Here is a 15,189-nt window from a genome sequence, read left to right as displayed (position 1 = left end):
GCTTCATCTGCCCAGTTTCAGTTGCAGTTGACAGAGGGATGGAGATGGCAAAGACTGCATCCCTACTAGTGACATGAGAGGAAGTGTCTCAGTCAAGAAGCAAGAATCTCTGAATTAGTCCTGTGTGCCCCCTACTGAAAAATACTTTATATAAGCCATCACCCTGTTAGGCTCAGAGAACCTGTGCAGACGAGCAAACCCTTGCTCACTGGACTTCTTAGTCTGGGTGGCTTTCCTGCCCCAGCTTATTTGCTTGCTTTTTACCATGAGGTTTTTTGAAAACATGTTTGAGTTTGGTATTTTGGTGCCTCTTAATGCTCCTGTTCTCCACCCACTAGACACTGATAAAACTAGAAATAAACAGACGCGTTTTTGGGAGGGGGCTTTGCATGTGATGTTCAGATAGCTGTTCAGTTTTGTTTTTTCTTTCCAAATGGGACTAGCAGAAGTTTGCTGGAGGAGACCTTAATTGCAGACAGGCAACACAGTAAGATGTGTTTTTGAAACAACCGCTCAGCTTACCACACGTGTGGTGGGGGCGCACAATTTCTATTTTAGATGATCAGGACTGAGCTGCCTACTTTTAGGTGATTTCAGTGACTTCATACTCATGGAGCTGTGTGCTCTCCACCTTTGGTGATGTGGGCAGGTGTCAAGGGAATGTTTTGCACCTCCGCATGTATTTGGAGTCATACGGGAACTGGTCTGGTTGCTTTATAAGACATTTTGTAAATGCTGTTGCATATATGAGCTCTGGCTGCTTAGCTGTTTTTCTGTGGCCCACCACAACCAAATTGTGATTTATTTTTTTGAGTCAATAGAAGGACTGCGAATCTGAAGCTTGACCAGCCTTTATTACTGAGGGATTTTTAATGCCTCAGTTTTCATAGCAATCAAAATAAGTGTATATGTGTTTTGCATAAGACTGAGAGGGCAGTGCCTATGTCTTTTCCTGGAAATAGCTTTGGAAGGGGGGAGGAGTATTGGATGCTGGCTCTGCAGAGCTGCTGCCACAAACTAACATATCTCAGGGAGGTGAAGAAGTACAGGGAGAGGATGACTGTCACCAGGGCCTGTCGTGGCTGAGACCCCTCCACCAAAGATAGTCCCTTGATCATGGGTTTGCTTCTCATCTGCACACTTTTTATTAGGAGTTAGAACTTGCAGGAAAGAAAATGCAGTCCTTGAAGGCAGGGGAATGTGATGTTAGTAATTGGTATTAGTCATTGACAGTTTCTGCCTTATGGGCTATTCAGACTCCTGAAAAGGAAATCTTTCATTAGCTAATGATTTTGCTTAGCAGTGCTGCAAGGATATCAGCAAATAATATAGTTCCTGGCAAAGCTACCGCAACTGTTGAGTGCCTGCCTGTGTGATTAGGGAAGAATGATGGGGAAATTTTAATGAAATAAATTCTGTCAGAGCTGAAAAATACTAATGGTTTCAAAATGCTGTCAGACTTGACTCCTTAGCAAGCAATTTTAGTAAATCATCTATTTGCAAATGAGGAATCCCAATGTCATGTGTTGTCTGTTATCTGGATTTTTACTGTTTTCTTGTGGTCTTTCACATTGTGCCAAATATATTACGAAGTTGTGATGCAGCAGAGCAACTGAAACATGTTCATCTAGAGATGGAACAATGGGAGCATAGGAGCAATGGTGTAGCCTAGAGAACTGAAATGGGAAAAAGCAGTATCCCAGTGAGACTGCAGCTGAGAATTAGGAGGGTAGGGCGGATGTGCTTGGAGAGTCAGAAGGAGCAAGAGCACCGTTCTGCTCCAGATGAGTACTGTAAGATTGACAGTGCTCAGTTGTCCATGCTTTGCTTACAGGACTGTTCCCCTCCCACTCCAATAAAGCTTTAGATTTTTTTTTCAAAAGTATAGAAGGAGGATAAGACTTTGTACTACTCACCATAATGGCAGCAAAAAGTCCTACTCGCTCTGAGACAGCTTTGAAAGCATCAGTTTAAGATACTTGTTTAAGACAACTAATGAAGTAGAATAAACCAGGGTCCTTCCAGTGTTTCTTAGATTCTGTGTTCTGTCAAAGACTGCAGTTGGTACTGTCATCCCTGCTGATCTGTGTTTTAGCAAATTATGTTGTTGCAGCTTCTAAAAGCTCATCTTGAAGTTCTTGTGTGCTTTCTCGTAAGTCTCATGAAATGGTAATGTAAGTTCATATTGGCCTTTTAGTATCTTTAGTTATTTGAACATGTCCAGTGGTCTTTCAGTTCACTGCTGTTCAGTTCTACCATTACAAACCAGTCTTTTGCCAGGGCTTTGTTTATGCATTTAATAATATCAATAATGTAATTTCTGTATTGCCTTAAAACTACATGATTGCAATGTAGAAACCAAGTTCAGTTTCTTCTCTAAGCAATATGTAATGTAAAACAGTTGAACCTCTTGACATAGCTGGTTGCTTTTTTCAAGGGTGATGTAATTCACCACTCACAGTTCCTTAGCGTGGTGTTATATTTGTTCTGTGTAGATAGGAAATAGAGCTGGTTGGCTGGTTGTTTCTCTGTGTACACAAAGATAGACATTTTAATTAGACACACTTTTTCTCTTCCTGACATCGTTATGACAGATACATAGGTTTTCATAAACTTTTCTTGCTAATAACCACTTACTTTTACAAGATGCATTTTTCTCTGTAGTGTTACTTTAACCCAGTTTTCCATTTTACTGCAAGTCACTCTAATTACAACATCTCTGTTCAGGTTTCTGTAATTTAGCTTTAATGAACAGATCTGTCTGGATAATCAATGGTCTTGCCTGAAACCTTGGTATATGTAAGGAGAATACACCTTTTTCAAATAAACCATTATAAAGTCTGCACCAATGCATGTATTTCTGTATAGAAAAGGGAATTGCTATCTATCAACTTTATGTTGAAAAAACAGTATCTGCATTACAGTTTTCCCAATATAGTTATTTCAGTTACAAAACCATAAATCACATCTGAAATTAGCTGTTACAGCTTTCTAGCAGACCAGAAATCCTGTACTCAAACCCATAAGATAGATAAATTCTATGTGTCGTTTGAGTTACTTGTTGTTATTACTGGGTCAGTTGTTTAAAGAAACACCCTCTGAGCTCAGGTGGAGTTTTCAACAGGTGTCAATGTCGTGGTACATGCTTACCTGACAGCTGGAGAATGACACTGGCACAGCATTCACTCTTATTGTGGAATTTTTGTACCCATGAGGAATGCTGTCAAAGTAGCTGGTGCTTACATGGTGTCAAAATTCCAATTTCTGACAAGCTCACTCTAGCATAGTTGTTCCACAGTCTTTTAGTGGGGAGAGGAAATCTTTTGAGTTTCCTAGTCAAAAAGGGGTGACACATCCATTTTCCTCTTTTTCAGGATCTTTCCCAGAGAGTATCTTCTCCAGCAAATCCATCTTTATTCTCTCGCAGACCTTCAGCAGGTAAGTTCCTTCAACTAATTCTACCTGTTACATGTCAAGCATGTTCTTATCTTCAGTGCTAATAGTACATTCCCCCTTCTAGCCAATCATTGCATAAATAGATTTACTTCCAAGCCATCTCTGTGGTTTATAGTTTAACATAAAAATGGGTAAACAGGGGCATTGGTTAGGGATGAGAAAGAGAAAGCTTAGAGTGTCAGTGTTGAAAAGGGTCTGGGAAGCGTCTGTGAAAGAAAACTTCAGTCTGCAAAGAGAACTTTCCTGTGGTAAATTTTTCATCTGATCAGGGAAGGCTCCTCTATGGCTCAGCCTACGGGTGACAAGCAGTATTTATTTCTTTGCTTGAAGGAATAGTTATTCAGGAATTTATGAGTTTGTACAGTCCCTGGTGCAACATGCTTTATTTACAAAGTCTGCTAGGCATTACCACAAGAGGGGAAAAAAGCCCACAAAAACCTCAGGAAGCCTGCTATGTAAAGTTAGGCCATGTAGTGTTATTGTGACAGATGTGACCACAGAAGAGATAGTGTGCCAGCAAAATGTCTTTGCATTGATATTGATTGAACTGAGCAAGTACCTTGCAGTACATCTGTCTGAATAGCAGAATTTTATTATGTACCAGATTAAACAAGAAGAATTTGGCAAAAAGCTGAAAAGAGAGGATATGGAGTCTAAGGTGAATGTCCTGCAGTGCTCAGATGCAATGAGGTAGGATTCATTAGCTGGACTGGGCACATCTGTGTTCACACACTAACGCCATTGCCAGTGATAGATAAAACTCATTATTTTAAGCTTCTCCCACTGATGTTTCCCTTGTCTAGTGGTCCCTTTTCCACAGGATAACGGGGGTGGTGTACTCAGTTCTGGATGTTCAGTTCACACATGTAAGTTGAGGTAGTTCTGATGTCCCTCAGAGCCTGACACTACAGAACTGCAGGAAACATGGCTTTTTGTTGGCTGGTGAAGTCACAGGGTAGAAATTATTCCATGTATAAAATAAAAAGGCCAGTCATCTGAGGTCTGTAATTGTTTCTACATCTTTCAGCATGTTCTGCTATCTCATCTTTAATAATGAATCCATGAAAAAGCAAGCTACTTAGTGCCAGAGCTGCAGTCTCCCTGGTGGGCCTGTCTGTTAGCCCCCAGTGCTTTGTAAGCTGCTTAATCAGTTCCTAACATGGGTAGTAGATGTTTTAGAAGCAATCAGCAGCTTATCAAGCACCCTGTGGGAGGGAAGGAGCGTAGAAGTCACAATTCATCCATTGATTTAGCAATTCCCTTTAGCATGTGTCTTTGTGTTTGCAAGACACCTTCTGTTCCCCTGAGGGCCCCAGCCCCAAACTTATCATATTTAGAGGCAGTATAATTTGTTTACCGTTTCTGTGGGGGTGGATTAAATTGCATTTACCTTTTAATCCAGCTATACCCTTGTTATGAGCCTGGAGAGTGTTTTCTGCATTTCAGAGGCTCCAAGCTTGGAATTTGATTGACTGCTTTGTCAAAGTGGAACCAGAGTGGAAAGGGGAGGAGAGCCTCATTGAGAAAATTAATCCAACAGCTGGAGAAACACTAATACCCTTGTGGCCCCTGCCTCCTCCCTGGTTTGCCCCTTGCCACTGCTTTCTCCCAATCGCTCGTAATTTTCTACCGACCTGCAGTTTGGGTGTTTTTTAATCCTGTTTTTCTCCTCCTTTTGATTCCTCTGCTGCCTATTCCCTCATATCCATGGGCTGCTTTTACACTGTGTCCTGCTGTCATGTAGATTGTGTGTGTTTGGAGAATTAACTAAAAGGTTTATTAAAGATTAATGGAAAGATAAGGCATGGTGAGTGAATTAGAAAAGCAGAGAGGGGTAATCTGCAGATATAAGCAACACTTAACCCTGGTTAGTCCTGGCTCAGTTCTGATTTGTTTCCTGGCCAAGTTCTTTTCAAAGATCCTAGAAAACATGGGTTGTTTCCTACCAAGCAGCTGAGTTTCAAAAATGTAGTATGAGAGTCTGTTCTTAGGTGTAAAAAAAGTTGAATTGCCTACTATTCTAAAATGAAATCCAATTTAAATCTCTTTCCAAGCTTAACAGAACTCCATGCCTAGACCTTATGGATTTGGCAGAGTTAGCTGGTAGTTATCTTGAGCTGTCTGAGCTGGTGATGGTCTGAGGATGGTTGTCACTTGGAAAAAATTAGTTGGGGGTGGTGGTGGTGGTGGTAAGTCCTTAATTTTGGAAACTCACAAAATCCTGGTGAGGTAGTGGTTTTGCTAGTACTTTACTTACTAGCAAATATTCATAGTTCAGGTGTGAGAAGGCTTGCGCTTTAACCAGAGAGACAGCAAGCAATGGTCTTTATTTGGATGCGCATGTTTATTTAAAATAGACACAAATACAGACATGTACCCCAGCAAGGTTTTGGTGCAGACCAGGACCCCAAGGACTACATTAAAGTTGCAGCAAGTCTGTCTATGGGCATTCTCATGGAGTACATATTCTTAGAATCTTCTTGTCATTGTTGTTACTGGAGGTGTTAGCAGAAGAGATAACTAATTAGGTGCATTCAGAGTTAAGAAGCAGAAGCACAAGTGTGATGGCTTGCTTATTCTGCCCCATCATCTACACGTGCTTTCCTTTCCAACTCTCCCTGGCATCATCTGCCACGAGTAGTTCTGCCCTGCATCACCCGTAACACCACTGCGTCTCTGTTAGCCAGTTTATCCAGGGCTATCCCAACCAACTAAGGCTCTGAAGAGGGAGACCTACAGTTGTTAGGAAGCAAGTATTCACTCCTGAAGTGCAGACATAGTACACTGGAAAAATTCATTACTCTTATTTATGTGCAGCATGGCCCCTGATGTTGCAGCCAGAGTCACTTCACCCTAAACTTACTGGAGCTGTGAACTCTGTTCTTTGCTGACTTTACTGATGGTTTACACAGGAACACAGAGGGGAAAAAAAATGAGGTGACAAAATATGGGAATTTAAAATTACAAGTTGAATTACATTGAATCACTGTGTAGGTACTGTTATTCAAAATACAACTGGCTTTCATTTGGTTGTCTCCCTTTACTTTGGAAGAAAAGTGAGCTAAATTGTATTAAGACCATTTTAATTCTGGATATGTACATCCATAACAGGGTTTTAATATAGTATAATTTATCCATTTTAACATTGTAGCTAAACTAATGCTTTAAAATTGAATTAAAACATCCATTTATTTCAACTTTTCTGACTATCTACCTGTAGATGAACCTACAAACAATGTGAAGAACAGTGGAGAGAGGATGAACAGTAGAGACCTTTTCTCACAGTAATATAGCATAGGTCATGCAGTGAATATCAGATACTTATAAAAACCTTTAATGGAAATGCTTCTTTCCATTACATGTAGTGAATTTGAGGAACTTAATGCCACAGTAATATTACTGAGGTCAGAAGTTTATCATCTTTGAGAGGATTAAGTATCCATAGTGAGAATGTCCACAGTTACACTATGTAAAATAAAGAGATTATAAGGTTTCAGAGCAGACAAGTTATTTACTGAGGGGATTAGGAAGATGTCTTCTCTATTGACAGACAGATGAATGATTTCATCTTCCTCTGACATATGTAGTCCTGATTACAGCATCTGTTAGGGCTTTGGACTAGGTGAGCAGTTCATCTAACAGAAGCATTCCCAATATGAAAATCTTAATGTTTCTGTTCAATATTTTGCACATATGAGATTCCCTAAAAAAAATGTGGGGATAAAAAATAACTTCACGGAAACACAAATTTCACCTAATTGGAGCCTACTGTATTGTTAGATTTGGATTAGGAAGCCTTAGAAGAACAAAGAAATGGTTAGGTTGTATTCACTTTTCCAGGCTTTTAACCCATGTTGTACTTTCATCACATCTCATTTCTCAATGGCAAATTTGGATCCTCCCTGCATTTTCGTAGACTGAGGTGGAGGAGGAGGCTGGAATTGCTCTTTCTAGCATTTTTGCGTGAGTAAAACTTTAGGTCGGTGTAGATGAGTTTCTTCCTGAGTCCCAACAATTGCAAATACTACAAGTGGATGTGGAGGGTTTTTTTTGCTCTTTACTTGCTGTTTTTTCAGAAGTAAAGCTTCTATTTCTGATCACTCAGTCTGCATGCAATTACAGAGAAATGTGTAGTTTAGATTTTAAACACATACCCTGATGAATTCCAAGCCCATCAGTGGTGATGTCCTTACCCAGCTTATTGTTCCTGCTTATTCGTGCATTAAAAAGATGTGTTGTGGCAACCCACATGCCTATGCTGGTGACAGCCAGCAGTGTATGTGTGGCTTTATGGATGGACAAAACTGGATTTTGGCTAACATACCTTGGCCTTGCTCTGTTGTCGAAGTGTTACTGGGACAGATGCATGACAAATACCCCCACCCCCTGCTCTTAATGGATATGGCCATACCTGTAAAAACACTACAAACTTCATTGTATCAGTGGGAAAGTCTTTTGCTATCATTTCTTTCATTCAGTGATTCAATATAAGCTGTATCATCTTAAACTTTTATTTACTGAAGAGGTTCACCCATGTAGCTGTACTAGCAGTTTAGGCAAGTCGTATTTTTGTTTGAGGGGCAGGAGATGGCAAGTAAGAAGAAAAATTAGGATTTTGGCAAGTCTGGCAATGCTGAGATATCTGAAGATTTGTCTGTCCCAGTTCTCTGCAAGTTCTCTGTGAGCAGCAGGGGCAGCAAAATGCAAGGCACGCCTGAGCCATAGCTGCTGCAGTTCAGAGTTCAGCACCCTAGTGAAAACACTGAGTTATGTCTTCAGCCTTCCAAGCAAGGATTGACACAACATGTGAGACAGATACGCAAGTTCTGCAGTTCTAAATACTAACAGTATTTAGCAAATACTGCTGAATACCAGTATTTAGCTGACCACAGGATGGAAGATGTTGCTCAGAGTAGAGCTGGTATAAAACAGAGGTAGAGTTTAACTTGACATGTCAGTTACAGCTCCTGCTCTTAAATACTTGGTAGGAGGTGGACAGAAACAGATGGTTGCATGGGGAGGTGAGAGGATGCACACATTGTTAATTTGTACAGTTGTCCAGTTCTCATTCTAAGGCACGTGAGAGCTGGTCTCTCTTCCCAGCTGTGCTGCAGGTTTTCTCTGACAGACAGGACAAGTAATTTTTGATGGGATTGAGGTAAAATGGGTCCCACTTTACTATGTGTATGTTTAAAATAGACATCCTAAGCACAATTAAGTTTAAAAGATAGAAACCAACACTTTGGAGAGGTAGTCCATCTGACCTGTTTTAAATAGGTTGTACAATTTAAATATGCTAAGATTTTGAGGCTCCTAGATTATTCTGTACTTGAACTATGTAAACATGCATCTTGGACCATAACAAGATAACACTAGTAGCCATATTTATGTCCTTCCTTTACAACCTGTGCCTGTATGCCTGTGGTAACTGTATTAGCAGAAGAATATTAAAATAGTCCTAGGATGACAAACCCACACAGTATAGATTTCCATAAATATTTAAAGGTCTGATAGCAAAAGAGCAGTTAAACAACTTGTATACTCCCTTATGGCTATGGTTCCTTTATCACTCATTTCTGTCACTCCCTGGGGTTTCTAGCACTGAGCTGCCTTTCAGCAGAATAGGAGACTTCAGGATAGTTTATATTCCAGGTGTGTGTACAATTCCCCAAAGTGCTCACAGCTCTGCTTACAATTAGTGGTAATGGCAAAGATCTTACTGGTGTTTCCTTTTTGCCACAGCTCTGCTAAGAAAGGGAGTTGCTGTCACTCAGAATGGTTCATGGTCAGGCAGAGAGCATGGCAGAGCCAGCTAGGAGTGTTTTGGCAAGTGACACCCGAGTTAGGCGTGTTAAAGTTTTGGAGATGTGTAGATACACCAAGTCTGTTAATAGATATTTTTATAGCAGAACTGTTTTTTGCAGTGGTTGAAACCAGAGTTTTCAACACGGCTTATTAAGTACATGTGGTGGTTTTCCGTCTGAATATATAATCTAGGCTGCTTGGGGAAGTGTGGCTTTTTACAATGAAAGTCTGTTTAAAACAACGCAGCAGTATTGCCAGTGGCTCACAAGACCTTCTGAGATTTTCAGAGATACTTTGATTTTTTCAGCCCCTAGAAGAGGCACTAGCAATATAAGCTACCCCTTTTCTAGTGCTTTGTGCTAACCAGGTTTCTTCTGTTTTTTTGCTGTGCAGAATGAAAAGCCCAGTACTGGAGATCAGGGTTAACAGTGTGAAAAGATTGGGCTCTAACCTCATTGCTGTAGTTCACATAAAATGTCTATTCAGGAGAGGCAGTTGGACATATCTCAAGGAATAACATCCCAAGAAACCACATATTCATTGAGGAAACAAAATACTGTCTCGGGGCTACCTGCTTGGACAAGAGAAGAATTTTTTTTTTAATTTATTTTTTTTAATATACTTTGTACTCGGATTTTTCAGAGTAACCCTAGCTGTTTTCTTGGTATGTTGCTTTCTTGTTCTAAAATCCTTCAGATAACTCCTCCTTTAAATGCCTTGATTCAGTCCTGTGCAAGGCAGGAAAGTTTCTGATTTTGTGATATCACTCATGAAATAACATCTTACTTGGTGGGCATGTGGAGTCAGTTACTGTCTCTGCATGCAATTGCCTGCTTCATCTTTTAAAAAAGAAAGAGGCAGGGGAAAAAAAAAAAAGCACATATATGCTCTCTACCTGAATGTGTATTTTGCTTGTGTCTAAATTTAGAGTCACATATGTTTTTAAGCTAAGAAAAGTGCTTTCTCTTCTCTACCAGCCAAATTCCTGGTACTCTTTCAACCTTGTTTGATTAAAACAGCCTTTAACCTTTGCTTGAAGACCTGTTTCTTAAAACAACCTATAATTCATCCCTGCAACAAGATTAGGAGAACTTGGGGTGTGACAAAATTTACATGTAGCTACCTGGAAACATTGGGAGAAGGAGAAAGAAGAAGAGATGATTGAAACATAGTGAGTATGAAGGCAGAAGTTGTGGGGCTGGAGTTTTGTTGCAAGGCTGGCTCGGGAGCTGGCACAAGTTGTTCATACTGAGACAGTTCCTTCTCTTTCTCGTTTGTGTCAGCTTGCACCCAGAGACCTGCTGAAATTTCACGCTTTTCTTCCTTTCTATGAAGGGAGCAGGGAAGGGCTTGGAGGGACCTTGTCATCCTCTGCCTCCTGCTATAAATTCACTTGGACTGTCACCATTTTGTTTCTCTCCCCCAGCCAGTGTAAAAGGCCGACTTTGCCTTGCCCCCTGCCTGTATGTGCTTGTCACAGATTAGCAGTGTTTGCTCTTGATCTTGTTCTGTTTTTCCTCCTCTTCCTAGTACCTATATAGTGAGTGGATATTTTGTGGAATATCACTTTAATACTAAACGTAATACTAAATATAAAATTAAACTAAAACATGTTGACTGGTTTGGTTTGGAAGGACCATGAACAGCAAATGGCTCTGCCGTCAGTGTGGACTGTCTGGTACAAGGAAGTCAAAGGGAGCTTTTGATTTCTGTTCATTCAATTCTCACTCATTTCTGTTGTAGTTTGATTTATTTGGTGATTGTTTTTGTGGATTTTCTTGTTCTTTGCAGTGTTTATCACCAAGTTTCCTTTCGGGATGTTCTCTGCCCTGTTTAAGTGATGAGAAAGCACGGTACAACGTGTGGCTGTGCAATGGAGATTTGTCTGTCTCAAGGCCAGTAGTGGCAAAATGGTGTAACGTGTGTCAGAGCCAGTACCTTGTGCTGGTGACAGCAGAGGATGAATCGAGTCCCTGGCCTCATCCACGCCTGTCTACCCTGCTGCCACCTGTGCCATAGGCTGAATAGGCCTTTGGGCCAGCCAGGGACCTGCAAAGGCTGTAAAGGGAAGAGGACAGAGAGGATGTGGTGGTATCACCCTTACTGCTGGGAGGTGGCATTGTGGCACTTAGCATGGCTGTAGCAACAAAAGATGGGGCTCTCCTGGAATTACTGCTGTGTTCTTTTAAGATTTGTTTTACAGCAATGCATAGTGATCAATTCTAGTGTGCTATACACAAATACCAGGAAGTCATTCTTCCCTGAAGTCACTTGCAATTTAAATAAACAAGGCAAACAATCTGAAAGAGATGACTGGGAGTCAAAATGGAACAAGGAAAGCTGACCAGACCGGTATATTGCACAAAAGATGGGGCAGAGCTAAGATCTGATATCTGCCTCCCTGGGGCTTTTTACCTCATCATTGTCCTTCCTCCTTCCATTTCCCTTTCCTCTGAACTAAAGATTAATTGCACATTGAAATAGTAACAAGAATTCATGGAGTTAGGAATCTGGCAAACAGAAGGGAGAAAAAAACCTCAAGGAAATAAGCGGTCCATGAGCATTGTCTGTTCCCTAGATATAAATGACTACGAGCTTTCCAGCCAGGGAATGTTTTCCCTTTCTGTTCTCTGCAGCTTGTATTATCCTTAGCTAAGCATATTGTAGCATGCTTGTCTCCACATCCATGTTTTCATCACAGAAATCCTGACCTTGCTGAAATCTGTCGAAGGGTAGAGATTCCATTTAGCGTTTGTGCTTTAATGTCCAATCTCCACACTTAAGCAGAAAATACCTGCTAGTTCTCCAGTTAGCAAGTAAAGAAGGTAACCATTGTAGCTTTCCTGCGCCCCAGTCTGCTTTTGCTCTTCCTGGCTTGTAACAGAGATCACCTGTGACAGAACGCATCAGGAAATGGTTTCTGAAACAGATTGCTTTATCTGAGGATAGGAGGTAGTGTGAAACAGTGATAGTTGACTGCAGAAAAAGAGATCTGAAGGCAGGCACTACGAACAACTTTATAGTTGATTTGAGCACTGGAAAGTTGCGGGATCTCTGTGGTGAGATGGTTTTAAGCAAGTCAGACAGTCATTTGTCACAGTTGGCTGTGCTGCAGGGGAGGTTTCTAGAGGTATTTTTTCTAGCACTGTTTTCTTGTATCATCCGTAGTTCTTTCAAAAGCCTATTTCTTCTCTGTCCTGGAGGTGAAAAAAGATTACGGAGTGTTTTAGTCCTCTTACACAAAGCTTCCGCCAGTGGAATTTGGAGGGTAGTGAGCACAGAAGCGAATGCAAGCTGATCTGGTCAGGAGTTTTTTCCTTTTCATTCAGTCGAGGAAGCACATTGTTTATGGTACTCTGAAGTCTAGGCAAGGCTGGAGCTTACCCCTGAGCATGTAAGGAAAGGCTTGAGTTAGCAGAAGGCCAGATTCAGAAAGTAAGCAACCAGGAAGGGGCAGAAATCTTGTCTTTAAAGGATGGTGGAAAGCTGTGCACAATTGTTGACTGCTCCTTCACATAGCTTCCTTCTGCCAGACATGCTTGTGACATTAATCCCAATAATTAAAGTACTTTCTGTCCCTTCAATGTATATAATTGAGGATGGTGAATGAGCTTCATGTCTACTACCCCTTCTATTTTCTCAGTGCCTCTTGGCCTTTTCAAGACTTTACTGTATTGCGTCAGTGCCTCCTGGCAAATTTTGTCTGTGTCTGACTCTCAGATAGTGCCAAGTGTGCTTCTGGCCTTGAGAAAGAATAAATTTTCTTCTGTCAGGAGGAGAGGCCAGGACAATCCAGCTGAGATTTAAACCTGTAGTTCAAGGTGTTTTAGGGGTTTGATATCACTTAACCCATCCCCTCCAGGCGTCACTTGTGTCTGACATGCAAAGCAGACTGGAGAAGTAAGTGGAGCAGATCGTTCTATGCTCTAGAAGAAGGTTATGAGGCAAACCTGTGCCTTTAAAGAGAGTGCCTTCTAATAAATGTTATCTGTAGAGAAATACACCAGCCCCTACATAAGTAGTTAATGTTACTGCGTCAGTGTTGGCTTATAAAACAACTTTATCACCTCTATGACAATAATGATTAACAAGCTGATTTACAAGGGTGGGGTCACAAAACCATTTGGCAAATTTAGCTTGTCTCACAGTGGCAGTGATAGAGAACTTGAGTGTTACAGTATTTTCACCACTTTACCTGGAATACTAAACCCTGGTGTTGGGGCTCTTAGCAGTAGCAACAGATACTTCTACTCTGTGAGGATAATAACCAGGGTTTCCTATTGTCTATCTGGTACATGAGGAAATTAGAGGTCCAGATCTGAGGATTCAGGAGAGCTGGAGACATTTCTAGCTCCCTTCTCAGTGTTTATGCCCTGATCACTTAGCTGCAATGAAGTGATGGTGTTTCTAGACACGCTGTTACATGATGCCTGTGGTTATTGGCTGTCCCTTGTGTGGCTGGCACAATATACAGGCGTGGTTAGTTCTTCTCTTAGATTCTCAATAGCTTCTGTTAAAATATCCTTCATCTATTGATTCTCCATTATCTTGGATTTTAATTAAGAAAAAAAAATAAATTTAAAACCACTTCTGTTTTACTCTTTTTATCATGTGTTGGAAATTACTGAGACTAGCAGATTTAATCTAAAACTTATTTTAATGCAAAAACCCATGATGTAGTTTAATATACTGTGACACTTTTCAGAATTTGGACTTCTTAACCTTGGCAGTTCCTTGCATTAAGAGCAGTGTAACTGAAAGCTTGGCAAGCTATATTCCCTTTACTGCCTGTCTTGACACTCTTCATGTAGATGATCAAAGGTATTTATGATCTCTATGCTATGTAAACATCTACTGTGCTTCAGAAGTTCATAAAAATGCACAGAGTAGGAGATTTGATGACCCTCAGATTCAAAAGGTAGCCTCCTGCAGGGATTGAGGTCTTATTCCTTAGCTCTTACTTCTTAGCTAGCATTGGTGACAGGAGTCCTGCCCTCAAAACAAATGTTCACTGCCCTGAGAAATGTCTGATAATGGTACTGGTTTTTGTCTCCTGTCCAGAAAGTTCATCTGGTCTGATAGATTTCAGTGTTGATTTATGTGGCCATGATACAAAGATTGGGTATTTCTGTGGACCTGATCTAAGAGGTGAGTGGAAGGCTATGGAGGTGTTACTTGAAACAGTAGTGGATTTCATCTGACTCATTTTTCCATCTACTTCTGCACAATCCCCCCCTTGCTCCCCATAATGCACTTGTAATATTACCTCTTTGAGAATGGCACAGTCTGAGTTTGGAGGGGACTTCCATACTTACCTTGTCAGAGGCTTCTGTTATGTCTTTTCTAATTTGAACAACTGTCAGGGACTAGAACAGACTCTTAATGAGTTTTGTATTAGTTTTTTTTAGTGTATTTTTTTGTCTTGTTCTGTTTTCCAAACATAAATTTCTTACCAGCCAAGTGTTTAGGAGAGCTTAGGAACCTCTCTGGCTTCAAATTCTCAACAGAGACAAGAAGTTCTACCACCTTGGCTACTTCTCTGGTTTGATTTTAATATGAAAACATGTATGTTCCAACACTGTGCTCACTATGTTGCTGTCCCGTGGGACTAGTTTGTGCAGCCCTCCTTCATGCTGGTTAGTATGTTCTCAGACATGGGGTCTTTGGTGACTGAAAAGGGAAGACAAAGTGACTTCTCTCAGCTGTGTATAATGGGCTGGCATTTGGTCTCCCTGTACTGTGCTACGTGGGAGGAGGAGGACGTTTAGGGGCAAGCTAGGGCTGGGAAGTGGGGACCTTCAGAGGTAGACTTCTACCAGCACTGTTCTCAGACCAGAGAGGTTCAATGAGGGATGAGGTCAGGACACAGCTGTAGCTCAGCATGTGTTGGAGGTAAGGGTACTGCCTCTTCCCCAGCACAGGGCAGTG

General features: G+C 41.0%; 1 protein-coding gene across 7 annotated transcripts in view; it reads left to right on the top strand.

The window, feature by feature from the left end:
* The window catches only part of PLEKHM3 (pleckstrin homology domain containing M3), a 122,109-nt gene that overhangs the window by 52,461 nt on the left and 54,459 nt on the right, over positions 1-15,189 (top strand). For all 7 annotated transcript variants that reach the window (XR_007889867.1, XM_051623360.1, XM_051623354.1 and 4 more), the window contains exon 6: positions 3,375-3,438. Coding sequence is in view for 6 of the 7 variants with exons in the window: in XM_051623360.1 (XP_051479320.1) it covers positions 3,375-3,438 (64 nt within the window). In the remaining variant the exon portion in view is untranslated. The remainder of the gene's footprint in view (positions 1-3,374; positions 3,439-15,189) is intronic.

This window comes from Apus apus, chromosome 6 (assembly GCF_020740795.1).
Source record: "Apus apus isolate bApuApu2 chromosome 6, bApuApu2.pri.cur, whole genome shotgun sequence".
Lineage (NCBI taxonomy): Eukaryota > Metazoa > Chordata > Aves > Apodiformes > Apodidae > Apus > Apus apus.
This window is presented reverse-complemented; position numbering and strand designations above follow the sequence as displayed.